The 27,210-nt window shown below is 46.9% G+C and overlaps 4 protein-coding genes across 4 annotated transcripts; 1 reads left to right on the top strand and 3 right to left on the bottom strand.

The window, feature by feature from the left end:
• Positions 1-108: 108 nt before the first annotated feature.
• Positions 109-4,089, bottom strand: crybb1l2 (crystallin, beta B1, like 2; the record flags this gene model as incomplete). Its single annotated transcript, XM_079999187.1, has 6 exons — positions 3,934-4,089; positions 3,275-3,372; positions 2,627-2,745; positions 1,984-2,116; positions 1,719-1,861; positions 109-280 (listed from the first exon to the last, which is right to left on the bottom strand). Exons 2-6 carry the CDS (start codon positions 3,365-3,367, stop codon positions 109-111), a joined length of 660 nt encoding a protein of 219 aa, XP_079855313.1. The 5' UTR covers positions 3,368-3,372; positions 3,934-4,089.
• Positions 4,090-8,065: 3,976 nt separating this feature from the next.
• On the top strand, positions 8,066-11,235 carry cryba1l2 (crystallin, beta A1, like 2; the record flags this gene model as incomplete). The annotated part of the gene is made up of 5 exons (XM_079999768.1): positions 8,066-8,140; positions 8,307-8,425; positions 9,547-9,688; positions 9,900-10,042; positions 11,088-11,235. The coding sequence occupies 5 exons, from the start codon at positions 8,066-8,068 to the stop codon at positions 11,233-11,235; spliced, it is 627 nt and encodes a 208-aa protein (XP_079855894.1).
• A 1,111-nt stretch (positions 11,236-12,346) lies between these two features.
• unc93b1 (unc-93 homolog B1, TLR signaling regulator) lies at positions 12,347-24,263 on the bottom strand. Its single transcript, XM_079998580.1, has 13 exons — positions 24,139-24,263; positions 23,479-23,595; positions 22,776-22,917; positions 22,386-22,539; positions 21,762-21,923; positions 20,926-21,055; positions 20,147-20,243; positions 18,965-19,089; positions 17,958-18,140; positions 15,769-16,042; positions 14,562-14,680; positions 14,244-14,366; positions 12,347-13,364 (listed from the first exon to the last, which is right to left on the bottom strand). The coding sequence occupies exons 1-13, from the start codon at positions 24,139-24,141 to the stop codon at positions 13,113-13,115; spliced, it is 1,881 nt and encodes a 626-aa protein (XP_079854706.1). The 5' UTR covers positions 24,142-24,263; the 3' UTR covers positions 12,347-13,112.
• Positions 24,264-24,508: 245 nt separating this feature from the next.
• Positions 24,509-27,088, bottom strand: timm10 (translocase of inner mitochondrial membrane 10 homolog (yeast)). Its single transcript, XM_079998445.1, has 2 exons — positions 26,903-27,088; positions 24,509-25,632 (listed from the first exon to the last, which is right to left on the bottom strand). Exons 1-2 carry the CDS (start codon positions 26,971-26,973, stop codon positions 25,437-25,439), a joined length of 267 nt encoding a protein of 88 aa, XP_079854571.1. The 5' UTR covers positions 26,974-27,088; the 3' UTR covers positions 24,509-25,436.
• Positions 27,089-27,210: the final 122 nt, after the last annotated feature.

Below are 27,210 nucleotides of genomic sequence, written 5' to 3'. Positions count from 1 at the left end.
TCCTCCTCCTCCTCCTCCTCCTCCTCCTCCTCCCCCGGCTCCGTCTCGCGCTCCGCCTCCTGCCTCCACATCAGCCCCGCTCCCTCTCTTCCTCGCCCTCAGTGGATTTCACTTGCTGGACATGGTGTAGCAGCCGTGCTGGTGCCACTGCATGTCGCGGATGCGCCTGATGGACTGCATCTGGGGGGAACGGGCACCGTACTCGTTGAAGTGCCTGAACTCACCCTTCTCCAGCAGGTACTGGCTGCCGCGGTAGCCAGGGAACTGGTAACCCACCCAGCTGGAGGGAGAGAGAGAGAGAGAGAGAGAGAGAGAGAGAGAGAGAGAGAGAGAGAGAGAGCGAGAGATGGAAACAGGAGGTTCATGTTTTGAAGAAGAATAGAAACTGCAGAAGAAATGCCAATAGAGTAAGCCAAGGTGGATGACTGTATTGAAGCAAAAAATAGATACTGCGCTGTGCTTCTCACTGCAAATCATACCCCCTAAAATAACAGTTTAACGGTGAATTACTGAATTCCCAGGAATAATGCCTCCGCACAGTTTAGCCTCAATTAAACCCCGCTACTGCGATTTCGTTTTTTTAAATTCGTCCTTAAATGAGCCCTAATTCGTACATTAGTGTCTCTGGGACTCCTTTGTTCCAGTTTGCCTACATCAGCCACACACTTAATCTTTGGTTTATTCAGAATGCACGGACTGGAACACTAACTAAGCCTAACGCTAACACTAGTAAGCACACACACTATAGTACAGCCTCCCTGGACTCCCTGCTCTGGTTGCCGATACGCGCCTGCGACCTCATAATTCCAGCCCGTTTCCATCATGTCTCCTTATCCGATACAGATTTTTATTTTTTTTAATTTTAATTCTTTCTCCAAAGCCAACAGGAATTCAGTTGGTGGCAGGGCTTATACCCACTCCGCTCCGTGTCTTTGGAGCTGCCCTCCCACTCGAGAGGCAGCACACGCACACACACACACACACACGCACACACACGCACACACACACACGCACACACACACACACATATACACAAGCTCTGTAATCTTATCACTTGGATATCCCCTTAATTTGCTGTTTTTAATATTAAGTGTCCTGTCACTGCTCATGAAACTCCACTCCATCTGATTTTTGACCTTGACTTGAAGAGAAAAACAAGAGTTTGTATAAATGTGAAAGGACGTCAAAACGCACCAACACAAAGTAAGAGCAGAAAGACAAACTGACGGTAGCCAGGGAACAGAAAAACAAGCGGTTTTCCGAAAACAAATCAAACCATCCATGGGCTCGCGCCGCAGCCGACACACGGCTTCTTTCTTTTTTTTTTTTTTTGGGGGGGGGGGGGGGGGGGGGCATGTTGTTCGGCTTTAGCGCCGTTCAAGTTTGGGCGGATTCTACATCCGAGCACCTGCCGCGGCACCTCCAGGATGTACCGACGTCGATAAACCCCTGGCTGGCAACCTACGCCGTTCTTCCGGAGAGCTGCCAGGCAAACACCACTCGACACCAGCGTCACGCACTCACACCCTGATGTCGACACCACTTACTCGCACTCAACTTCCTTTTGGAGAGGTGAGAGCGAAGCGAAGGTGGAATATTTGCGCGAGGCACGCAGGGGCACATGGAGCCCTCTGCGCGTTTTCGGGGGGGGGCAAGTCATTTCTCCTCATGAGGCAACGCGTCTACGGCGTGCGGGGGGGGCGGGGGGCACCACTCACGTTCCGCAGCTGACCATGACGCTGCCCACTCTGTCGGTGAAGCCGTAGGAGAACAGGCTGGGGACGTCATCGTCCATGATCTCCATCTTGCGGCCCTTGAACTCTCCCACCTCGTACAGGCAGATCTTGTGCTTCTCGGGGTCCTGGTGAAGGAAAAGGAGGGAAGGACAGAGACAACAGAGTGAGGCGGTTGGGAGCAGCGGAGGGAGGAGGAAGATGGTGGCCGGTGAGGAACTAAGAGGGATTGATGGAAGGGGGCCGTTACCATGCGGACGGGCCTGAAGGACAGCAGGTAGTCGTTCTTCTGGCAGTTGCTCCAGGAGTCCCAGCGGGGGTACTCGCCCTTCTCCAGGATGAACATCTCTCCGCACAGGTTGATCTGCTCATAGCCCACGAAGCTGAGGGGTTGGGGGGGAGAGAAGGTCACACGCAGAGAGGCGTGAAAGGACACTCACTGTTTTCAGCTTCCCCTATAGTCCTGGCAAGAGCGAGATGTGTCCTCGCATAGATTTAGTAATAGTAATTAAAAAATAATTTAAATTTAATTAACAGATTTAAATGAGTCCCAACACTCACACTAGTTGAACTTTTAACTGCATTGGCAATTATCTTCATTTTGCTATCGCATATTGTTGCAATCTGATCTGTAAAATCAGTACAATTGCTATTGTCAGGGTAGAGGAATGTTTTAATTAGGATTGTTCTTATTCTCCTTGTATGGCTTTGCTTTTAATTTATTTTAGTATTTGTTTTTATTCCTTTCCTCTGTGACGCACTTATTGATACAGGTATGCTGTGTGTGCATGTGTGCGTGTGTGTGTGTCTGTGTGTGTGTGTGTGTGTGTGTGTGCGCGCGCATGTGTGTGTTTGTGTGTGTGTGTGTGTATGTGCGCGTAGCAACTACTCACGGTCCGCAGTCGACACGCAGGGAGCGCACCTTGTCCATGCCCATGTCACACACGTTCATGCACTCGGCGTTGATCTCGACACAGCGGCCCTGGAAGTTCTCCTGGTCGAACACACACATCTGGGGTGGAAGCGGAAGAGCGGGGGCGATTAGAAAGTCAGGAAGCAGTGGAGATACAATTTAAATGTCGGGGGTGGTGGATGGTGTGTGTGTCTGTGTGTGCGTGGGGGGGGGCACATAGGTGCATTGCGTAGGAGGAGATGAATGCAAAAAGGAAAGCCGGGAAGTGAAGGACACCGGCAGGGGAAGAAGCTAACACGGATACAAAGGGGAGTGATTATCAAGAAAGAGAGCGAGCGAGAGGGCGAGAGGGAGAGAGAGACAGAGAGAGAGAGAGAAAGAGAGAGAGAGAGAGAGAGAGAGAGAGAGAGGGAGGGAGAGGAGATAGAGACATGAACATGTAGCTGAGGCAACGCGCAGCACAGGGGAAGGCTAATTAGACAGGTGGTATCAGAGCAGGGGCAGAGGTACAATGTCCATGATTGGTGTAAGAATATAACTTATTATAACTAATCGTGTGTGTGTGTGTGTGTGTGCGTGTGTGTGTGTGTCTGTGTGTGTGTGCGTGCGTGCGTGCGTGTGCGTGTACCTTGTATGACATGCCCGTCTCAGACCTCTTGTTGTGAGCGGCCTTCCCGTCGGTCTGGGAAGCAGCCTTAGATTTATCTCCTCCGGCAGACATTATGGCTGAAAGAGCAAATGGAAGTGAGGAAGAGGAAGAGGAAGCGGACGAGGAAGAGGAGGAGGAGGAGGAAGAGGAATGTCAATATCACCAGTTTTAATCATGCACAGCACTGGTAAACTACAACCATGAAGTTTGCTTGTGCTTTGAAACTTAGAAATAGCTCCAATTATTTTTGGTCAGAGGCAATTCTCCATCCTGTAAACTTTGAGAGGTTCAATCAATCAAACCAATCAATCAAATTATGACTGTTACCGAGGAGAAATTTGTTTGGCTTGGCTAGAAGCGTAAACTAGAACTTGTCGGAAAGGACAATGCCAGAATATTATCAATTTAAAGGCATGTTGACAAAAGATTCAAAGAGCTTATTCAATTGTATTTAAAAAATTTAAATCACACATTAGACATTTTGACCTTTTTCCTATTATTATTTTTTTTTTTTACCACGACAGTGATTCACCGCCCCTCGGCCTCTTTTATATCTGTATTTCTTTACGTTGAACTTACCCCCGCCGGTCTTACAGGTTTAAATTCTCTCTTTCTGTGTGGTGTGTCCACTGTCTTACCTGTGGCAGTGTGTGCGTACAGGAGTAGTTCGGGGGTGGGAGAGGTGGTCTGTGTGTGAGCGGGCCGCCGCCGCTTTTATATGCTGGCGCCCAGAGAGAGGGGATTACCAACACAGAAACAAAGTCGCTGAGCCCACAGCCCCCGCAGAATAGAAACACCCCATCATCAAAGAGGGAGGGAGGGAGGGAGGGAGGGAGGGAGGGAGAGAGAGAGCGAGAGAGAGAGAGGCGGGGAGTGGGCAGACAAGGGCCAGGCTGGAAAATGGGTAGAGCGAGCTTGATGGTGGAAGAGCGAGGGAGAGAGAGAGAGAGAGAGAGAGAGAGAGAGAGAGAGAGAGAGAAAATGACCGAGGCAAATAGAGAGCTTACACAGTGTCAGTGGCGTAGGTTTTCGTTTGAACATTGTGGGGAGGGTGGGGGCGCGTAGAGCGGGGGTCTGGCGTTCCTCCCCCAGGAAATTCAGAGTGTGAAACACCTCAAACACTTCGTTTCCTGCGCTTTGGTGAATTTCTAGGCACCAATTTGTGCCTTTTCTGCGTCAAAATATGGTGGAAATGTCTCCATTTATGTGATTTGAGGTGTGTTTTTATTATTTTTATTATTTAGGGGGGGCAAATGCACGTGTTCTAAATATTGAAGGGGACTTACCCCCTCCACCCCCAAGCCCCCACCCGCCGAAACCGACGCCTATGCACAGAGTCCATGTTTGGCACTCGCTCCACGTCGCGTTCACGTTCACAGACGATCACCGATCCACAGCGGGGGGTCGGATGTAATCCCACACAGCTCCCACGTCGCATCACAGCGTGTTCCAAAGCGACGCCAAACACGTGAAAGCGTCGGGTCGCGTCGGACCCGACCTTCATATTTATTTCCTCGACCCGGTACAACCGCGGTACCCGTAGCGGCGGAGAAACCCTGTTCGCCGTAGCTCCCGCGGCGATGCGGGAAAGCATTAAAAAAAAAAAGCAATAAGCTGAGAAAAGCAATAAACTTACGGCACGACGGGTGGAAGAGCGAAGGAATTAGGAGAGTGTGCGGACACCATTTCGCAAGCCTCCATTCATCACGGCAGACGTTTTCACGGGAGGCAGAAATTTAATCAAAGAGCTGGGCCCTCTGGGTTTTAAATAACAGCGTTTTATTGTGTGGACAGGATGTTGGCGAGCACTGGAGGTTGTGGTTTTTCTTATTTTTTGAAAGGACAGGCAGGAAGAAAGAGGGGAAATTGTCTTACAGTATATGATTGCAAACCTGCCGCGCCGGAGGCAAGCGTTTCATGAGGTCAAAGGTCGGGTGACCGGTATCAGGTGGGAGAGGGAGCCCGCGGGGGTCCCGTGGCATCGATCGCCAAACTGAAGTTCACACTGTTTTTTTTCAGCTTTACGGCCCCCGACTCTAAAAACATGACCACAAAAACTGCACCGAATCGGGTCGTTTGGAGCGTCCCTCTTTTTCCTCCGCCCCTCCGTCTGGCCAGACTTGGAGATGGTGTAAATCCACCGTTTTTGACAGATGAGTGATTTGAATGGAGAACCGACGGAGCACGTTGGCTGGTGAATTCCACCCTTTGGGTCTATACGTCTGTGAAACATCCAATAATGAAACGCGTGCTCTTCAGTCACGTGAGCCCTCGTGGGAGCATTGTGTGTGTGTGTGTGTGTGTGTGTGTGTGTGTGTGTGTGTGTGTGTGTGTGTGTGTGCAGAAAGGTGTGTTTTGTCTGCGTGTGTTTGTGCACGGGTGCCTGTGTACGTGTGAATGAGCACGCGCACGTGAGTGTGTGTGGGTGTGTATTTGTATGGTATAGAGGGGATTGGCCCCCAGCCCCCCCGAACAAACACCCCCTGTCAAAGGTCAAGGTTCAGATCGTGAAAAGGACTTTCGGGTTGATTTTTGAGATGAATGTTCACGGTCTTAAGGAAGGCGGCGCGAGTGGCAACGGTGCAGCTGCACCGGGGGCCCGGTGGTCCGCTAGGGGCCCATCCCATCGGCGCCTCAGCGACCGGGGCGCCCGCCATCTGCGCTCCGCCACACGTCCCCGTGCCCCCCCCTCCTCCAAATGAAGGATCTGTGTGTTTTTATTTTAGACGGAGGCCTTTTTACATGATAAACACATAAAAAGCAGCGTACGCAGCGGGGACACTTTCTCAGACACACACCCTCCCACACACACAAGCCGTAGCCGGGGTTGTGTGTGGGTGTGTGTGTGTTTGTGTGTCCGTCCGTGGAGGGGGTGGTCAAAAGAAATATTTACACCATCATGTTCCGCCGCTGCCCTCGAGGGTCGTTAAACGGTCTCGGCGCCGGCGGTCGTTTGATTTGAGGCGCCGGTGAAGACGTGTGAAGGCCGGCGAGCACCTCCCCCTCCCAACCCTGCAGCGTGCGCAGCGCCGAGACGGACAGAAAACCCACTTCAAACGCCCTCCGGCGTCTCCCTGCCGGCTACGGCGGAGGCGTTGCTCCGGCAACCGCGGCGCGGTGAAGGAGTAGAAGCACCGTAGGATGTAATCACAACACTGGTAAGAAACAGGTGCGGTCAGCACTGTATCGGGCCACATGCTCCAAAAAACAATGATCTGCTCCAACTTTGACATGACTCTGGACCTGACTAAACACAGAAATAAAGTATTATAATAATAATAATAATATAAATAATATAATAATATAAATAATATAATAATAATATAAATAATAATAATAATAACAATAATAATAATAATAATAATAATAATAATAATAATAATTAAAGGAAATAAGGTGTGGGTGCTTTTTAACTGAATCATTCCCTGATCTTTGGGAGCCAGCCCCCGTTTGATCAGACCGTCAGAATCTCAGCACCACGCAGCACGACGGCGCAACGGCGGCGGGCGCCCCCGTCGACGTGGGGTCGAGCCGAAACGTTTTCGCCAGGCGTCCCAAAAAGATCCCCGGCGGACCGAGAAAAGGGAGGTTTTTCGGCCTAAATCCCCCCCCCCCCCCAAAACCCACCAGAGTTTTCCTTCAAACCACTTCTGGACGCGGGATTCAGACGGCTGCGGCGTTCGGCCAAATCCTCCTCATTCTATGTCCACAGCCCCCCCCCCCCGGGCCATTGTTGCTCTATACCATAGCTCTGCTGACCTGTAGGAATGGGCGACAACAGAGCGTGGAGCCCGCTCTCCCGCAGCACGCGCTGAGTCTGCAGGTCTCATACATGCAGGTTCAGGGGGGGGGCGGGGGGGCGGGGGGGGGGGGGGTGATGGGGGTGATGGGGTGTGGCATACCGGCGCGCGCGCCACCACGGGGCCTTTTCACGCTGCACCGGCCCAACACACCGAGGGGGGGGGGGGGGGGGGGGCGTGCCTCTCGCCCACGTGCACGCGCATGCCCCGGGTGGGTGACGCGCCGGCGCCGGTATAAAACGGTGACGCCAGATTGTCACAAAAGTCTGAGTAAAGAGGATTGTTGCGGGCGAACAGAGCGAGCAGGTAAGATCACACCCAACGCAAAAAATCACTTTCCCAACGTCCCACGGACCTGGGTTGCTTATGACTTGTTTTATTTATTTGTAAACAAACTGTCAAGGTGAACACGGACCGATATATATTTTTTATTTATTTATTTATTCGTTTATTTATTTCAAATTTTTTATTATAACATTATTATATTATTTATTATTCACACTCATGTGTTTTTTATGTGCTATATGTACTGTTAGATAGAGTCAGTTTGACCATCATATCATATTTATATTTGACCAAACATTATATTCATCATCTTTAAATTCGTAACATTTAACCTGATTACCAATTATGTCGTCTACAAAGGGTTAAATTTTATTTGTACAAAAAATGTCTTGTTCACTATAACTCTTACTCTAACTTATTTGTATAATAATAATAATAATAATAATAATAATAATAATACATATATTATTATTATTATTATTATTAATAATAATAATAATAATAATAATAATGATAATAATAATAATTATTATTATTATTATTATTATTATTATTGTTTCTTGTTTATTTAAGGTGCTAGACAAATATAGGCTATTTAATTATTATTGTACTCTGATGCATTCCTGTGGTTCAATTAGTTTCTCTCTCTCTCTCTCTCTCTCTGTCTCTTTCTGCGCCTCAAGAAATGAATAGAGCTACTAAAACCCACATGACCACACCCATGTTCTTCCCCAACATGGGTATGGCCCCCTTCTTTAAGGTGAGATCTCACACACACACACACACACACACACACACACACACACACACACACACACACACACACACACACACACACACACACACACACACACACACACACAGGCACAACCCAATCTTAAAAGCATGGTGGCATGACCTTTCTGTCCTCTCTGTGCCGTGTGCAGGTCACTGTTTTTGAGCAGGAGCACTTCCAGGGCAAGTGTCAGGAGTTCACCGCTGAGTGCTGCAACATCCACGACTGTGGTCTGGACAACATCCGCTCCATCCGAGTGGAGAGTGGAGCGTGAGTCACACACGCACCCTGTACGCCTGAGTCTGTGTGTCAGAGAGAGGGAGCGAGGTGGCGGAAAGGTATAAAAATACACCGAGAGGATATGAGGGGAGAAAAGAAGAAGTGAGAGAGAGAGTGTGTGATATCCGTCCAACGCTATTCTCACTGAGCATGAAGTTTGTGTTCCCCTCCAGGGCATCAAACTGTAATGTGTAACCAGCCAAGAAAAGTATTATTATTATTATTATTATTATTATTATTATTATTATTATAATAATAATAATAATAATAATAATAATAATAATAATAATAACAATAATAACAACCACAACTGACAATATCAGCAACTAAAACTCTAAAAGTGTCCACGGAGTGAGTGATGAGTATTTGTAGTTCATTCCAGTCGGTACATAAAGTGCCGGAACACCAGTATTCCCCAATTCAGTGTTATACTGCCAGGAAGAGATAAGCAATCTGGTGTAATGGTTGTTGAATAAAGACCTAATCAAAAGTGTTGGATATCTCTGCAATTTCTCTAGTGCCTAAGTCCTGAATCGGCCATAAAAACATATGATTACCTTTGAACTCTTTTGTATTATTCACAATGGTGGGTGCAGTAGGTGTTAATGAATAGTAATAATAGTTGACCAAGGCACTGAATAGCACCAAGGCCGTACAGAACATCTCTATAATCGAGTGCAGACAGGAAATTGGATTGTACGACAGTGTTTCCATTCGTAAAGGAGAAACATGATTTATTTAGATCTACAAAACCAATTCAGATGTTTTTAGTTGATGAGAAATAATCAAAGTCAGTTTCTCTTACATTTTTTGATAGGTCTTACCAAGCCAGTTACCATTTTATTAAAAAAAGGACTCGACAAAATGATGCAGATCACATTTGGATTTGGAGCCATCATTTACATGAGTGACGTGCAATATTATCAATGGGCACCAGAGGGATTAGTAGCAAATTACCTGGCAACCAAAATTCCCACCCTTCCATTGTATCCGCCCTTTTGCTTTATTGCCTCCATCTTATCTGATGTATTTGTCTTATAATTCATAATTCATGAATTCATGTTTTCCACGCCTTTCCTCTGCCTGCGGTCCCCTCCTTCCCTTGTGTCCAGCTGGGTGGGTTTCGAGCACCATGACTTCCAGGGCCAGCAGTTCATCCTGGAGAGGGGAGAGTACCCCCACTGGGACTCATACAGCGGGTCCCTGTCCTACCACGTGGAGCGCCTCATGTCGCTGCGCCCCATCTACTGTGCTGTGAGTACCCACAGTGGCCGCGTTAGGGGTGGAGCGGTGCTGGCACTGTTAGAAACAGAATGTGAAAGTGCGTGCGTGAGTGAGTAATCGCCGACACATTATGTTGGCGTCTCTATCTCTCGCTCGCTTCCTTTCCGTACATCTTGTTTCATGGTCCAAAGTGCTAACTGGGCTTAGCGTGACCTCCTCTCCGTCCACCCACCTCCCCCAGTCTCACCAAGGCAGCCGCATGACCATCTTTGAGAAGGAGAACTTCATGGGCCGCTGTGTGGAGCTGTGCGACGACTACCCTTCCCTGCAGGCCATGGGCTGGATGAAGCCTGAGGTGGAATCCATGCACGTGCAGTGCGGAGCGTAAGTCAGGAAATAATAATAATAATAATTATTATTATTATAATAATAATGAATATGCAGATAAACACAATAAACAATCATATGCTTAAACAACAAATCACCAAATTAAATAAATATATCAGATTTCAATTGAAATCTAAGATAAAATATATTACCTAAACAAGACATGAGGTATAAGACATAAAGGTATGTTTAAAAGTAATAAAAAAAAAATACATTGACTCGGAGAGATCAGCCGCTGTCCGAGGACCTGAGGGTTCAAAGCGAGTGACTCTCTGAATGGCGGCATGCGAGGGCCTATTTAAAAGCGCCCGGAGACCGGTGTCGAGCATGAAGGGGACCAGGCAGCGTGGTGGTCCCAGCGCTGCCGTCACAGGTTCACGTCCTGGTCTTTCGGTCCAAATACTCTTCCTTTAATCAAATGACTGGAGGAGACGACCGGGCTCAGTACGGCTCGGTGGCTCAGAGAGATACCTGCTTCTGGTAGCTGAGGATCTCATGGTTCGGTGCTAAGCGAACGTGAAGTCCGCTCGGAAATGTTTCAAAATCTCGGACCATCGCCTGATTAATGAAACCTCTGTTCCGAAGCATGGCTGACTTGGATGGAACATTCAGGACTTAAACCTGTGCCGGCGGCGTCTGATCCCCTCACACCACAGAGTCCTGCTGGGTCTGTCTGAGATGATTGCTCGAAAAAATACTGCAAAAGTGCTCACGAGGCGCCCCTATGATAGAGAACACTGTGTGAAGTGCCTTCTAGATTGGCCCCTATGACAGAGAAAAGGTTATTAAGGGCCCTCTGCTTTAGAGTGCCCTTACGATAAAGAAAATATTGTGTGGTGCCCTGCTCTTGATGCTGCCGTCCACTGAGAGGGACAACCCTCTCAGTGTCAAGGTCATTGTCTCCCCTCTGTGTGCTCCGGATTGAAGAAAATCGGTGAAAAGTCCTTTTCAGATTTTTCGCCCCTGCCTTGTAAAATGCTCTGTGCCCACCACTGCTTGTGAGAATGAAAAAGGCTCTCCCCGTCTCTCCGTGTTTGCTCAGCTTTGTGTGCTACGAGTACCCCGGCTACCGAGGCCAGCAGTACATCATGGAGTGTGAGAGGCACAGCGGAGACTACCAGCACTGGAGGAACTGGGGCTCCCACTGCCAGACCCCCAAGATCCAGTCCATCAGACGCATCCATCACTAGGCTCGGAGCCCGTGGGGGATGAGGGGGCGCGGGGGTCTCAGCCTGTGGCCGAGCCTCGGAGCGGCTCTTCCAACTGGAGCTCCAGGGGACGCAGCCCAGCGTTGATACCAGCGCATCGAACCCCGAACTCAGTCAAAACCACAGAACCTTTACCCACGTCATCATCACGACACATCACAACCTTCAGTCTCATGTTAGGGCATCACAGTAGCATTGCACTCTATTAAGTGTTGTTGTCGGTGCTCATTCACGGAGTTATTCCTTTTTAACTATTTCTGCAATAAAATCTCAAGACGGCACGTGGGAATTTTTTTTTTTATATCCTGAGGAAATGTGTGTGGACTGAACAGATGCTTCCTTCTGTTGTATTATTCAGTTCAATACAGGGACTGAATGAAAGTCGATTTCGCACAATAACGCGTGAACGGAGGTCGGGAAAAATGAAGATTTAAGTTGAGATGTAAACAGACAGACTGCAGAGAGAGACGGTCGGCCATTATGAAACATCCCTAAGGGACAACACAACAACAACCGGAAAAGACAATGAAAATGGATGACAGTTGGTGGTTTTTGGTACGCTAAATATGAACATTTGCTCATGATGAACATTATCTTAACGTTGCTTACTTTATGACCTGCTTGTCGTTTGTTTTTTTCCCGCCGTATCAGCTTCTCTGCAGCATTAGTCCAAACATGATTTTGAACTTCCCATGAGAAGGAACCGCAGATTAAAATGATATGTGCATTGAAAGGAGTTCTATAAAGTCAAGATGAATGGATCGGAGGGCGTCGCCCCACGAGGAGGCCACCTTCCAGTCCCACAAGGTTTATCTTTAAAATTTGGATATGCAGCCCTAATTCCAACAACCTCCATGAAACAAGTTCATTTGCTTTTGCTATTCTTACTTAATGCCGTTTTTACCTTCATGTTCCCATGGGAACAGGGTTTTATAAACGGTATTTAAGAACAACACTCACATCAGGATAAGAGAAAAACAGAACCGCAGCAATTAATTTAATTCGCTAATTTAATTGACAATTCACACAAACATCAGCAACAATCAATCAATCATTTGAAACGCCTTTGATTTGGCAAGTAAAATGTTGAGACATGTATGAGTTAAATGCAGCCTGTGAAAATAAGCTGAGACTGCGGTGAGATAACTGGATACAAAAATAAAAAAGGTAAAAATTCTTCACACAATCCATCCATTAACAATCCATAACTAACAGAGAGTACCAAAACAACTTCCCTAAATGACAACTAAAAAAAAAAAAAAAACAACATTTTTATACATTCAGACAAATATGCAACAGCTATTATGATGAATCCTCACTTCCTGTCCCTCCCCCTGGTGCTCCCTTCTCACTTTTAAAATGAAAAAAAAGGGACAACTCTCTCTGGTGGCTTCACATTCCTTTGTGTGTCATATATCAAAAACTTTTTCTCCGACTTACCTTGCACAAAAGCAAAAACGAAAAGTCCTCCAGAATGATTTGCACAATTCAGTAAATATGCGCCGTATCGCCACAGAAGATACAAATCTATTCCTTGAAAACCCTATTTTGCCTGTGGGAGGGGGCTCTGTATACCCATGTATATAATAAGGTATTTCCGTTTTTTTTTTTATTCTCAATCCTTCAGTCTAAATATATCATGACTGGAAATAGTTCATGAGCTTCAGTCTAAAAGTTGACGGATTACTCATTACTTATTTTAAACTTGCACCCAGGCTTTAAATATGACTCAGCTTAATTACGACTTTTCTCCGCCCTGGGTGAAGCTATTTGTGTATAAAGTCGTTGATAGTTGAGCACTATCATTATTCAGAAATTACAGAAATGTCTTCGGAGCCCCCACTCCTCCTCACTCCTCACTACCATGCCACCTCATGCTCATCCCTCACTCTCCCCGGCCCCCGGGCGTGCCGTTTCCGTTGACGACCCTCGGCCCCGCCCAGATTCCGGGCTCCGGGCGGGTCGGGCCCCTGGTGGGCCGCGCCGTCAGCTCCTCCCTCCGCCACCTGCTGCTCGACCTCGACCTCGGCCTCCTCTTCGTCCTCATCCCCACTCTTCTCAGAGTCTGACTCATCCGAGTTGTCCTCCTCCAGGTAGCGGTAACCTTTGACCTGAGGATACAAATGAAAAGATGACGTCTGGGGGGGGGGGGGGGGGGGGGGGGCCCGAGCGGAGGAAGAGATTCATGAGGCGTTTCGAAACGGGCGGGTCAGAGGTAAGTAATGCTGATTCAGAAATCAATTAGGCTTGGGCAGATTTACGGTTAAATCGTCCATCAGCGAACGATGGAGTCGATCCGCCAGGAAAAACCCGAGCATTGAAACGGTGTAAGTGCAGTTTACCGTGTTCTGAAACTGGAGCGGAGCTAGAGAGGGAGGGAGGGAGAGAGGGGGCGGAGGTTCTCGCCCCTCTCCGCTCAGAGCTGTTGCGTAACCGCTGGTGATCGGATCTCACTTCCCCGCTATACAGGCCCGTGCAGAGACTTTAAAAGGGGCGGGTGCTCAAAAAACAAAAAAAACAAACAAAAAACGAGAAAAAAAAGGCACATGCACCCCCCAGCTCGGGTTCTAGGCATTTTGCCTCTGGGCAAACGGAGCAGCACAGCGGAGCACGGATCACGGTGCCCGCCATGATGCACACGGGTACCCCCGTGACCTGTGCTCCGCTGTGCGCACGACGCGGGTGCACCGAGGACACATGTGCCTCATGAATATATCTTACCCAGACAACCCGCTCCCTCCATGCCCACTGACGCTTAAAAAAAATAATAAAGAATCCGCCTGATAAGAAGAGCACCATGGGTCCATGGGGGCATCAAGGGGCAAAGGGGCAGGTGCTCGGGGCAGCCCGATGTGCCTGCCGCTCTATATGCAGATCTTGTGATTATAATACAGCAATTTATAATATAACCTCATGGAGAAAGACTTAAGCGGGAAATGAATAAGACAGTAAACGAGCAGATGCCACTAATAACAGACAATGACAGTGACCTTGTGTTGTGGGCGGGGGATCCGCGGCAGTCTGACCGGCACATTCCTGGCCAAGCGCCGTTCCATCACTAAATAGCAGTAGCAGGACAGCAGCAGAGTGGCCAATAGGATGGAGAGTTTGGCCTGAGTAGGGGGGAGGGACAAAAATAGAAGGCATTATTACATTGAAAAGGAAAAGGATAAAAGCTCTCCTCTGGATTATGGATTGCATTAAAAACTCCAAGTGCAGGTACAACCGTTTACATGCAGATTTTCTCTCGCTCCTCTCTCTGAAATGCTCTCACACACACACGGGCACACAAACACACACCCACCCACCCTCATGGGCAGTTTGGACCACAGATAGACGATGAAGATGGCTATGGCCTGCCACCAGTGATAGATGGTGTAGACAAAGTCCAGACGCTCCTTGTCCTCGTACAACATCCCCAGCAGGACTGTGGGAGAAAGACACCAAATAATGATCTCTCTGCCTGGGCGGCGCGAGCATGGGTTGTATAGTAAAAATCTGACCTTTTATCACCCTTTAACTGTCTCACAAGAAATAAAACAAAAATATATGTTTCTTTGTTTTTTGACCGACCATGCAGTTTCTGAACGAGCAACCCCGGCCCCATGGTTGAGATGTTAGTTTATGGTAAAAGTAAGTACTGAACAATTAACAGATTTCCCTCCATTACATCTTGAAAAGCTCAGATTAATATTTGTCTTAAACCACGTATCGACCAACGTATTTAAATGCAAATGATCATTTTCTTCGCACATTTTAGTATTTTCAGAGCTTATAGAGCTTATTGTGCGTAATCACCGGGTGTCATGACATTTCACTGCATATTTGTATGACCGTATGTGTATGTATGTGACAAATAATCTCTTGAACTTAAACTTGAATATTAATACATTTTATGAGAAAATAATGAACTTAACGAACATTCTGAATGTTATAATCAATAAATTGTTTCATTAATTGTTGGTTGGGTTAAACAATTTCTTGTAAACCTATCTGTACATAAAACCCATCTGTAAATAACTACATTTATCTTACCATGGAACAACATTTCAACCATTCAGTTGTTAAAGTTTGAAAAAATTGATTACTCAGCTATTTTAAAAAAAGTATGAAATGCAATTACGTCATCCTGTCTGCTAACATCTCTGAAGCTGTGGTTGTCAAAAGATATGTGCTCACCGTTGAAGATTCCACACAAGCAATGCCACACCTCTCAAGCATGTTTTTTTGGAGCTGTCAAGTGACTGTTCTAGTGTTCTCTGATGAAGCACATTAACCCTGGTCGTAATGTTAACGTTTCTTTGCAAATGTGATAAAAAACCGGCGCAGCGCGTAGCAGGCGTGGCTCAGAGCACCGCCTACTGGGTGAAATCAGTACGCAGCGTGCAGGGCGGGCGTTAACGCAGATCGGTGCTTCTCGTGGCTCTCTGCGTCACATTGATTTGTCCCGTCAAACTTTTCCGGAATGCAGACGCACACAGAGTCGGCACTTGAACAGATACGTGTCACACTCACTGCTGAGGCCGGTCTTATTTAGAGCCGTGCCAAAGCCCCACAGCACGGCGATGACCAGCAGCGGGCCCTGCATTTTGGGATCGTTCTTCTCCGGGGACCAGCACAGGAGGACCAGCAGCAGCACCAGGTGCACCGCCGCGCCCGCCACCAGGGAGCACCAGCGCGGCAGGCGCAGGAGGCAGAGGGAGAGCGACGAGAAGAGCGAGCAGGACAGGCCGTAGACGACGATCAGCAGCCACAGCTTCTTGAGGCCCAACACGCAGACGCCGTACGACTGCGGGGGGGGGAGACGGGAAGAAACGCACCCACGTGACGAAAGATGGAAGGGAACAGTGTCGGCATGAACTCACCGGAAAACTACGCCAACTCGACGAAATGAGACGAAACGAAAGTAAGACTCACTGAACTAGGGAACAAAAGGGAAATAACTGACAGTATGTCGTTGTAAAATGATTGTTGTGATGTGTGACACAATCACCCACAATCACCCTGCACAATCACCCAGGACGTAACAGTACAGTGGGCTCCCGGTTCGGTATGTATCTCGGTTTTTGGGGCCACGGTAATGGTACGGTTTCGGTATCATATTTACGATTTTTTTTTTTTTATTAAAAAAGTTGGAACGTGTTAAAAAATGTTTTTATAGTAGTCTGTCGAAAATAACTAGTGTGACGCTCTGTGTGTATGACTGTGTGGGGAGGGGGGAGATGTTCATCTGAAGTTCACCTGATTGGAGGATAGTGGATCATTCAAATCTAATTCTATCTGATTCCATTAAATGAATTCCCATTAAATATTTATTTATATAATATTTTTAAAACATTTAACAATAAAATAATAAATTAAACCAGTACTATAGTTTGTTATTTTTGTGTAGAACAGGTATAAACAGTATTTTTCGCACATAAATAATAATAGTAAAATAGGACCTCCCAGTCAGACCAGTGCGTGTGTGTCTTCGCTTTGCGAACCTGACGTGACATTTCAGCGGGGGCACCTCCTCCCGGCCAGGGAGGAGCATAGGCTATCTCTTACATGGAGGGGGAAACATTTGCCGGCGGCAGGAGACTGCAACTCAGACAAACAACACAACATAAAACTTGACAAAATAAAAGGAACGTCTCGTCGCCCAGCGAGACTCGGTTCCCTTCATTCCTACAGAAGAGACGTTCAAAAGAAGCGGATCGTTCGTGGACGACCAGACACTATCCGGAGCGAGTGGAGACGTTTGTAATTATGAGGGACACGACCATCGCAGGGGGTTATTTTCCGACTGGACACCTTGCTTGATTGCACTCTTTACTAGAACATTTCCATGTAGTTTTATCTGTCGTTTCTACTGAAAAGGCTGCGCAGCCACGTGCAGTTTAAAAGAAATAATAAACCTCTCGCGCAAAAAGAGAGAAACGCTGTGGGCTCCGCGAGGACCCCGCATGACGGACCTGGCCAGTGGAGCCCCAACGGCGGATTCAACAGGAAGCAGCACTCAACGTGCATCCCTAGTTCCAACACGTATACTGTACAATTAAAGTTGTATTAAAATAAATTCATAAATTAAACCTAAACCTATATCAAAAAGCCAAAACCAGAATATTTTTAAAAGTGGGGCTCTGGGGGAGTCACATGAGCCGGAGCCTGGGGGAGGTATTTTGTCACGAATATAATTTGTTCTAATTTACAAAAACATGACAGAAAAGCTTGTGTTTTACCCATCAAAGCCTTTGTACATTGGCCAATAATTTCACACAGGTGTGGTGTGGTTGAAGCGGCCACACCTGTCTTGGGTCTAGGTAATTGGGCGCGGGATCAGGGTGGCTGTACGCCTGTTGCTCATCAGAGCAATCAACAGGTAAAAAACACACACACACACACACACACACACACACACACACACACACACAGAGAGCTTGTTCCATCTTGCCCACTCTCTACATTAAACTGGTGTGTTTACAACGTCTCTGTGTCCGAGGGCCCTGATAGGTCACTCGGGTGGGGTCAGGCGGGCGGAGCTGCCACAACAGGCATGTGAGATTAAGAGTCACTTTTGTCCACTTATACAGGTCATATACTGTACAGTCATAGCACATTGTAGAGCTCATTCACACAAGGAATATTGGGAATTCCTGTTTTTTTATATATATAGATATATATATTTTTTTTTTATATGAGATGTTCGTGCAGTTCCTCACCAGAGAGAATCCAGAGATCGCAAAGAGCAGTTCAAAGCCGCTGTAAATGAAGAAGGGGCAGAGCAGACGCAGGCGGTAGTCTCTCAGGTGTTTGAACGGCAGCTGGAAGATGTTGCCCCAGCCGATGCTGCGCAGGTCGATCTCCTCCGTCGGCCGGTACGCCGCCCCACACAGCACCAGAAACTGGGCATTGGGAGAAACAGGTGAGTCCTTTTTTTTTTTTTCATATTTCATTATTCATATTCATAACTGTTCATAGCAACAACCTCTCTGAACGCAAATAGTGAGAAACTTACCGCTCCGCCGCAGCTTCTCACTGTGCTCCAATGCAGCGCAATGGGGCAAAGTTAACAATGAAATTAAAATCTCCTTTTTCAAAAACGGTGAAACTTGTATTATAGTCCCACGTGTCTTAGTGTATTTTTTGAACACGTTTCAAGTCACAGTAAAATATCACATCTTATTTAAAACTAGATTATGCAATTTCCAATTACATCCGGAAGGTACTGCTGGCTACAGCAGGTTGAACGTAGGAAGCGGTGCAACTCCCTGTTTCTAGTCTCTTACTAACGCGGCCACACCCGTCACGGGTCTAGGTAATTGCGCCCGGGATCAGGGTGGCTGTACGCCTGTTGCTTGTCGGAGCAATCAACGAGTGACAGGTAAATCTCTCACACACACACACACACACACACACACACACACACACACACACACACACACACACACACACACACACACACACACACACGGCCTCCGTCATGACGTGTCCATCTGCTCTCTTGCTCCATCTTGCCATCCAGCGTGGATGTAGCCAAAAGAGGTTGATTTGCGAAAGTACAAAAGAGTCGATAAAACCATGAAAACCCTGATTAAATGCACGGTTTGCGACCATTTCATTCCCCCAGGTGTAACATATAAAAACCGTCTGACCGTGTTGCAACGCTCCCGTTTTCCAAAAGAACCTTGAATGTTTATTTTACAGAGTCCACCACATGGCCACTTACAATGATCATGGCCAGGAAGGCGAAGCCCATGAGGATGCTCTCCACCTGGATGAGCATCATGGAGCGCGGCAGCTTGGTGAGCACCGTGGTGTTGAAGCCCGGGATCAAACCACTGATCACAGCACCTGAAAAAAACCGCAGCGGAAACCCTGATTGAGGGGCTGGAATCTCACCGGGACACTCGTGAAGTCACGTTGGACGAAGTCCGTCCCGTCCTGTAGCTGTGCAAGAAATAGTCATCTCTGCATGTGATAGATGGTGTACACTGAGCAGTGCTTAAAAGTGGAAGTGAATACTAAACATTATTTTTTCGGTATTTTGAGCCGTTCAAAAGAATCGGCTCGTTCATGAACGACGGGAACAGGGCTCTCCGCTGTGCTCCCCACGGTTCGATCCCCGCACTCACAACATTTCAAAGCCCCCCCCCATGCGGAAAGAAGTAAATAACTTCTGATTTTGGATTCTAAATGGGATATGAAATGTTGGAATGACACACTGATATTCCTGTCTATTTATGGACCGGCTTCTGGAATTTCAACGCGCAGGTAAAGGGGCCAAAATTATCGCGTCGATCCGAGTGTCCTGTTCATATCCCAACCCATCGGAGGTGGAGCCGATCAAAACCCGGGTCTATTGCCGAGTCATTTAACCAGGGCCTGAGACCCGGGTTTTTCCTAGCGGTGTCAACGGGTTTTTGGTGCAGGGGTTAAGGGTATAATAACTGGGAACTGTGAACTGGAACGTCCCACTAACTTAAAAAAACGAGAAGTGAGACTTCTCACTGCTCTCAGCTAAAAATAACATCTTATTTCTAGTCCGATCTTTACAGCTGATATTTTTCAAACGGTTGACGTCTTCTAATGGGCTGCCTTGTTTAAGTATAAAATTGATCAGTGCACACAGCTACATTATACAAATGGTCAAATGGTTTCCTCCATGGTCCAATGGTTTCTTTACCATGTGTATATAGATATGTTTATATATATATATATATATATACATAAATGTTTCTTAATAATTATTATATGTTGTACGTTAATATGTTGTATGTAAATATGTTGTATGTAGATTTGGAGTTGTAACGAAAGTAATTTCCCCCTGGGATTATTAAAGTATTTCTGATTCTGATTTCTTCTCATTTCTCTCTCTTGTATTCCGGTGTCGAGTGCGGCGTGTCGTTACCGCAGTACTTGTTGACGTTGAAGAGAATGTGTTTGGGTTCGTGGAGGGAGTCGTGCAGGAAGAGGCGCATGGGGAACTGTGCAAAGACGAAGCTCAGCTGAGGAGGAAGAGAAAACAAAAACACCGGTGGAGTCGACATTTAGTGCAAAAGGCCGTACTTGATGCTGCTATGTCCTGCACCTGCACAGACAGGAAATCTATAGAATCAGAACCGGTTTATTCCGACGTTTACATCGACTAGGAACAGTCGTTTGGCATAAAAAAAGTCGGATTATTATTATTTTTTTTAATAAAGATAAGAGTAAAATACAATTGAATAAAAAGTGAGGTTTAAATAAAAAAAATTGAATCGTCAAATATATACAAATACCCAAAATAAAAACAAATAAATAAATAAAACAGAAATGGTCAGTTATATAAAGAAAATATATATATACAGATAGAGAAAATCAAGAGAGTTACTACATCTTAGGGCGAAGAAAACTTTGCTTTGCCTCGTTTCATCGCCATAAAACGGACTTAAAATTCCGCAACAAATTAAGAGGAATAAAAATTAAAAAAAATTAAAAAAAAAGCAAAAAATAAAAAAAGCACTGAATGATTACAGTATGTGACTTAATTCCTGAAAATCTACTCAGGATATTTGGTCCTTCTACGATCGCACGGATATCATGATGAATGGAAACAAATCTTGTGGTATTGTACGGCGAGTTCCACAAATGGGCAAAAAAATAAATAAATAAAGACTCCACGAACAGGAAGGAAGCGCCGAGACTCACGTGGAAGATGATGTAGAAGACGGACTGGAAGACGATGACGTAGCTGTGACAGGCGCCCTTGGGCAGCCGCCTCTGCTCCTGGACGTGCTCTTCCTTGTAGTTGACGTACTCGTAGTACTGCTGGGCCATCCTGAGTGTGCGCGCGTCAGGACAAGCATGTTTTTTTAATTCGGAAGTACTCATCACATTGAAAGATAAAAATATAAAAAATACACTTGATCATTGTAGAACTGTAAACACAGAGGAGAGGCCTCATCTCAGACTGAAGCCCCGTTGGCACCGCGGGGACCTTCCCCGAGGACCAGGGACCTTCGGAGGAACCGCAGGGACCGGGGTCGATACGATGTTCCGGGGACAATACTTTCGTCTTTCTTTGCAAAAGTACAGGATCTTTTGGGGGGCGGGGCTTGCAGCGCTGAATATTTTTGATTGGTCGAGAACTCGTAGCATTTTTTTTCAGCCACCAAAAACAAGCCGACGTCGTCTACGACGACGTCATTCACAGTTGGGATTTACTTGACACGGCCTCATTCTGTAAATCAGGAGGCACAGAGAGGCTGCTGTTTCGGCGGTGGCGGGGGTTACATGTTTTTTTTTGGTTTCGTTCAATTAGGAAAATAAAACACATCTACGAATAAAAATTGAAATTAAAATCAAAAACGCAGTGTTTTTCTGGGTTTTGTTGGGAGGAACGGGGACAAGGGAACGCGCGGGGATCACTCAGAGAGCGGAGATTTACGGGAGAATATTCGCTCATAGTGGCGTTTTCACGCGGACTTATTTAACGTGGATTATCCAGATGAACACTCCACCACACTCCACTTCCTGTTTGTCACCTGGTGATGTAGTTCCCCATGGAGGCCCACAATGGGACGATGGCCACACCAATAGCGACGGCCGACGGTACGAGGGTGTAATGTCGCTCCCAGTAGTTGGTCGAGACAAAAAGTGCGTAAATTCCCGACGCCAGGAACATCATCCACTTAGTACCGAGAAACCTGAGGGGAGGGGGGCGTAAGCAGAATCAGTCTGATGTCATACTTGGTCATTACTATGTAGTTCAGTGGTATTCAAACTTTTTTTTGCCGAGCCCCCCCTCCCTAGAAATTCAAGGACTTGAGTGCGTGTGTCATCTGCATATTCATTTGTGGCTTTTATTGCCTCTATGCACAGGTTAACACAAATGCACAAATAACGATAGTGATGGTAGATGTAAATAACAATAACAATCATGAAAACAATTATCTAAATAACATTTAAATATTAACAGATTGGATTATTTTCAATGTACTAATGGAAATAACACCACGCTAATTATCCTATGAGATTCACAAACTTTATATCACATTAAATTTAATTGGCCATGTCAAATTAGTGCTTAAAATATATCACAGCCGCCTTTTGTTCTTATTTTATCTTTCATTTCCTCTTCTCTTGCGAGCGGATCAGTCCGTGCTCACCGGATGAGAATGGGAGTGTAGAGCAGCCCCACGATGGGTGTGATGTTGATGCCCATCAGCATCTTCTGGTCGATCTCCAGAAGGCCCAGGTTGCTGTACTTCACTTCCCTGTAAGTAATGTCATGATGCAGGATCAGCTGCATCTGCAGGAGGCCTGGACACACACACGCACACACACACACACACACGCACGCACACGCACACGGACACGCGCAGGCGGGATTTAAATATTGAAAGGAATCGCCCTTGCTGCAATTGGGCATATGTGTCTTATTTTCGATCCATCTGCCTGTTTGCAGTTTCTCGTCGCACTTCCCAACACCACCTCAACCCTTACATAAACCACACACACACACACACCCCCCCCCACACGCACAGAACTCAACCCACCCATGTACACGCTGTACACCATCATGCCTCCAACACTGGCTGCGAGAACATTCTTGATGACCCCGAGTCTTTTCCTGCGGTAGTACTTCCTCTCCTCCTCCTCCTCATCGTATTCAGCCTGAGGACCCAAGAACTCCTCCATCTGAGGAGCAGCGAGGGGCGGGACGGAGAGCCAAGGGTTAGCGGCTGGGATTTCACTCCCGCAAACCGGTCGGCGGCCTCCATCACATGCACTCGAAATCTGTCGCGCTTCATTTTGTTCGGGGTGTTAAGATGGGCTCTCAATCAAACTCATTTTAGGCCGGATTGGTCATAATGTGTCTTCATGTGGCTCCCTGGATCGGGGAGACTGTGACCAATGCAGCCCACTTGTGTTCTTTCAGGCAAATTGAGTTGGAATCAACCATATGAAATAACAGGGGGGGTTTTAAACCTGCTCTCATGCCTCTGCTACAAACCAAAAAGTGTTTAATTCTAAGGATTTCACTTCATTTTTTCCAATGACGCCGTTTAGATCGACTGTGATTAACATCTTAGAGCCATCGACTAAACTCCAGTTGCTGCAGCTACATCTATTAAATCATCCAAATTGCACACATAGAGGTAAGTGAACATGTTTCAATGTTTCATAATTTCAATGAATATAAACACATTTTTGCCTTCATTGTTTTTGTCACTGGCACCCCGGGTGAAGGTAGTTTACCTGGCCATTCATGGCTCCCTCTTGGCCCACATCCAGCAGTTCACCCGTACTCCCACCAGGGGGCGCGACACGCTCCTCGTCCTCGCTGAGGAGATGTTCGGTGTCGGACGCCGCCATCTGGTGGCGGGAACAGGTAGCACACGACGCACAATGATTCTCAAACCTTTCTCGTGTCGACTGGACGTTCATCGTCCGCTGTTATTTGGAGTCCAAACTACAGCGACTATAAGTCAGGATGTGACACGGACACAGTGACCGAAACAGCCATTACAGTCATGTACATGCTCTAACGTCTTGTGAATTAAATGTTTAAGTTCACCAAAAAAAAACAAAAAACACCACAGTTTTATATATATATATATAAATATCTCAAATGTCATTATTACCTTTCGAATAATCTGCAGTTCCTCAAACTCATTTCACTCAAAGGAAAATGTTTAATAACGCTCTACTTTCTCTACTCTACGAAATCCCCCCCAAAGACACCGGCCTGTCCAGGCTGCATGGACGAGTCAGCTGAGTCCACTCCATACATTACACACGAATTAGATGCGATGATGTGCGGACAACGTAGAAACGCATGAAAACCAAAAGATAAAGAGTTTTGTTCTGATTCAAATCTTGGTGTTTGTCCCCCGCCCAAGTTTTTCGGACACTCACCATGTTTCAGCAGGAGCCGCGTCCCCAGCGCACAAGTGCGACGGGATAAGCGCGCGTTCCCCGCGTCACATGTCCGCCCCGCCCGCACTTCTCCTTTCTGGGAACAGGTGAGGGGGCTAAATGAAAGCTCTGCGGGGGAAACGAAACCGCGCCGTCCTCACTTCCTCACTCGCTCGCTCGAACGAAGCGAAGCGAGGCGTCCTCCCCTTAAAGACGCAGCGCAGCTCGTCCCGCTGCAGGGCTGGTGCGCCGCAGCTCGGGGTGTGGACGTCTAGGTTGCTTTTTCCATTTTCTTTCCCACATCATAGATTGACAATGATGGGTTGTTTTTTTTTGTTGTTGTTTTTTTAATATATAAATAAGGAGGCATTCAATCAAAGTAATGGTTGTCCAAAATAACAAACGAGAAAAAAAAAAAAAAAAAAAAAAGACTTTATTTCACAAGTGTGGTTCAAACAATGTGGATAAAATGCATCACAACAGACAAGACCCCTCATTCACACGGCAAAAGCGTAACACGTCGACGTCAGTCCTACAAAACAGATGGTCCACAGACGCCGTGCGGGCGGCACGAGGCGTCGCCGATGACCAGGCCACGAGTTTGAAGCAATTGACGGATGTTCCGTCCCCGTGAAGCCCCAGTAAGCAGTCCATATATCCGTCCTGCCAGACAAACACCAGAGGCCAAGAACTTGCAAAGAAAAAACAAAAACGATTAAAAAAAACAAACATGAGTTGTCGCCGGTAAAGTGATAAGTTATTTTGGACTGAAACCGTACATGTTGCCAGACACAAGTTATCAAGTAAAACAACCTTTCACAGTAATTACATGGGAATAAAAAAAATAATAAAAAAATACAATTGTACGTTAGTCGGAAAAGGTAGCGTAAAGAACCAACATTACTCCTTCTGCGTTGTTGACCACTCAAGTAGACTGACATCCTGTAAACCTCATCGGGGTCTCCTGTGATTTCGTGACCTGATAGAAAGGGCCCGTGCTCACACACCGACAAAGCAAAAAAAAAAACAAACAAAAAAAAAAAAAGATGATGATTTGGGCGCGCGTTTTACCAAAACCTCCCCGCCGTCTTCCTCTGGAGACACCTTCAGAACACCACGACGGCGGTCGGTCTCACCGCCGCGTTGCGGGCATGTAAATAGGTCTTTCGATGTAACTTTCATTCTACCCCGGCAACAAACCTCGCAGCACCACCCCCAACAAAAAAAATAAAATTAAGAACAAATAAATCCGCTCCACAACCCAAAACAAAACAACCCTCCTTATCCCCTTTGTCAGTCTAGCCACTCCCCACGGCGGCTTTCCTCATCATCTCCTCGTCCTGAACGGAGAGCTCGGTCAACTTGCGCCCGAGCTTCTCGTGGAGGTCCAGGTACTTGGCCACGCAGCGATCCAGACACACCGACTCGCCCTTCGTCAGCTCCGCCTCCTTGTAATGCGGGGGTACACACTTCCTGTGGCAAGCGTTGGTCATTCTAAAAGAGAGGAGAGCTGTACTCAGTGAGAGGCATTGGCGTTGTCCTGCGCTGTTGAAAGACCGGCTACTCCGCCCCTGCTGAATTGTAAAAAAAAAAAAATAATGTTTTGAAGTTCCCTTGAAATGTGCCGCGTCTATAATTTAGTGGCATCTAGCAATGAGGTTGCAGATCGCAACCAACTGAACAACCATGAATCATAGAAACATGGCGGCACAACACAGTGGCCTCAGTGGAAGCGCACCTGCACCCCATGTACATATAAATGGCTCATTCTACGGTCATGAAAACACAACGATTGTTATTTTCATGGGATTATACAGTAATTAAAACATACGTATGAATGTTATATTCCATTTCTGCCAGGTCTGTTCCATCAATTCTACACACTGCACCTCCAAGTACATTTTCCAGGTATATTCAATCTCAACTTTATTACACCCCATTACAAACCAAATATCGACACTTTCTACATTTCTGACAGACGTTATTTTTCAAACTTAAGTAGTTACCGGTACAAATAAGGTACAACAGGCACATGATGCTGTATAATGTGGCTCGGTAATATCATGGAACTGGATACGACTCGTGACACTTTGAGTACATTCAAGAGCGAGTGTTTACTTTTAATTAGGTACAAATGCCAATGTGGTGCTTTACTTTTACTACAGTCATCTAAAATGACTTCATTGAACCCCCAGGGGGAAATCCAAGTGATCTGTGTTGTCCATCCTTATTATACGGCTCTCTGAAATACTCGATTATGATTAGTCAGTCAGTTGTTTATGAATAATCACCGTTGCCACGGGCAACCACCTCCCCACCTGGTGGTGGCGCGTCCCTCCCGTCCCTCCGCCCACCTTGCTCTTAATGGCACAGGCGAGTGGCGCCGTCTGGCGGCGATACATAGAAACGACAACGGGAGACTTCCAATACGTCCAATTACACGTCTGAAAAAGTCTTCGATGGTGTGTAGAGCGGTTTGTTTTTGTTTTTGTTTCGCAGAGTCAGTAACTGGCTACGCTCTTGTGGCCTGTTTTCTGAGCGGAAGCCGCAAAACAGCCGCATCAGAGCGACACAAGGTCCCGCTCACCCTGTCAGGGACTATTCCGCCGCCTGTACATTACCGCGTGAACGGTTTTAAGTCGCCGTTGCAACCCCCGAGGAGTTTATTGTTTGTCGTTTTTAACTCGTTCAATCGCCACCCGAACGCACACGGAGCTGCCTGGACGGGCAGGCTAGCCGCGGCGGACGGCTTCAGCGTTATTACCGGTTGTACATGTCAGCCATCATCTCCACTTCCAACTCCGCCGCCAACTGCTGCGCCTTCATGGGATCCATGGCCGGGCTCGAGTGTCGCGTTCCGCCTCTCCCTTCCCCGGCTCGCCGCCAACCCTCGCTTCGCAGAGCACCAACAGGGTCCGGGCCGCTGCCGCTGCCGCTCCTGTAACCTTCAAACCCGGCGGCACACACGTGCTGTTTCTACACGGACGGAAAGGGCGACGGACCTACTTCCGGTTGCAATAAAGCGTTGAAGCAGCGAGTCGTCCTATCGTTGTCGTTGTCATTAGTAGCAGC

This window comes from Zeus faber (assembly GCF_960531495.2).
Source record: "Zeus faber genome assembly, chromosome: 4".
NCBI lineage: Eukaryota > Metazoa > Chordata > Actinopteri > Zeiformes > Zeidae > Zeus > Zeus faber.
The sequence above is the reverse complement of the archived record's forward strand: the minus strand, read 5'-3'. Positions and strand labels throughout refer to the sequence as shown.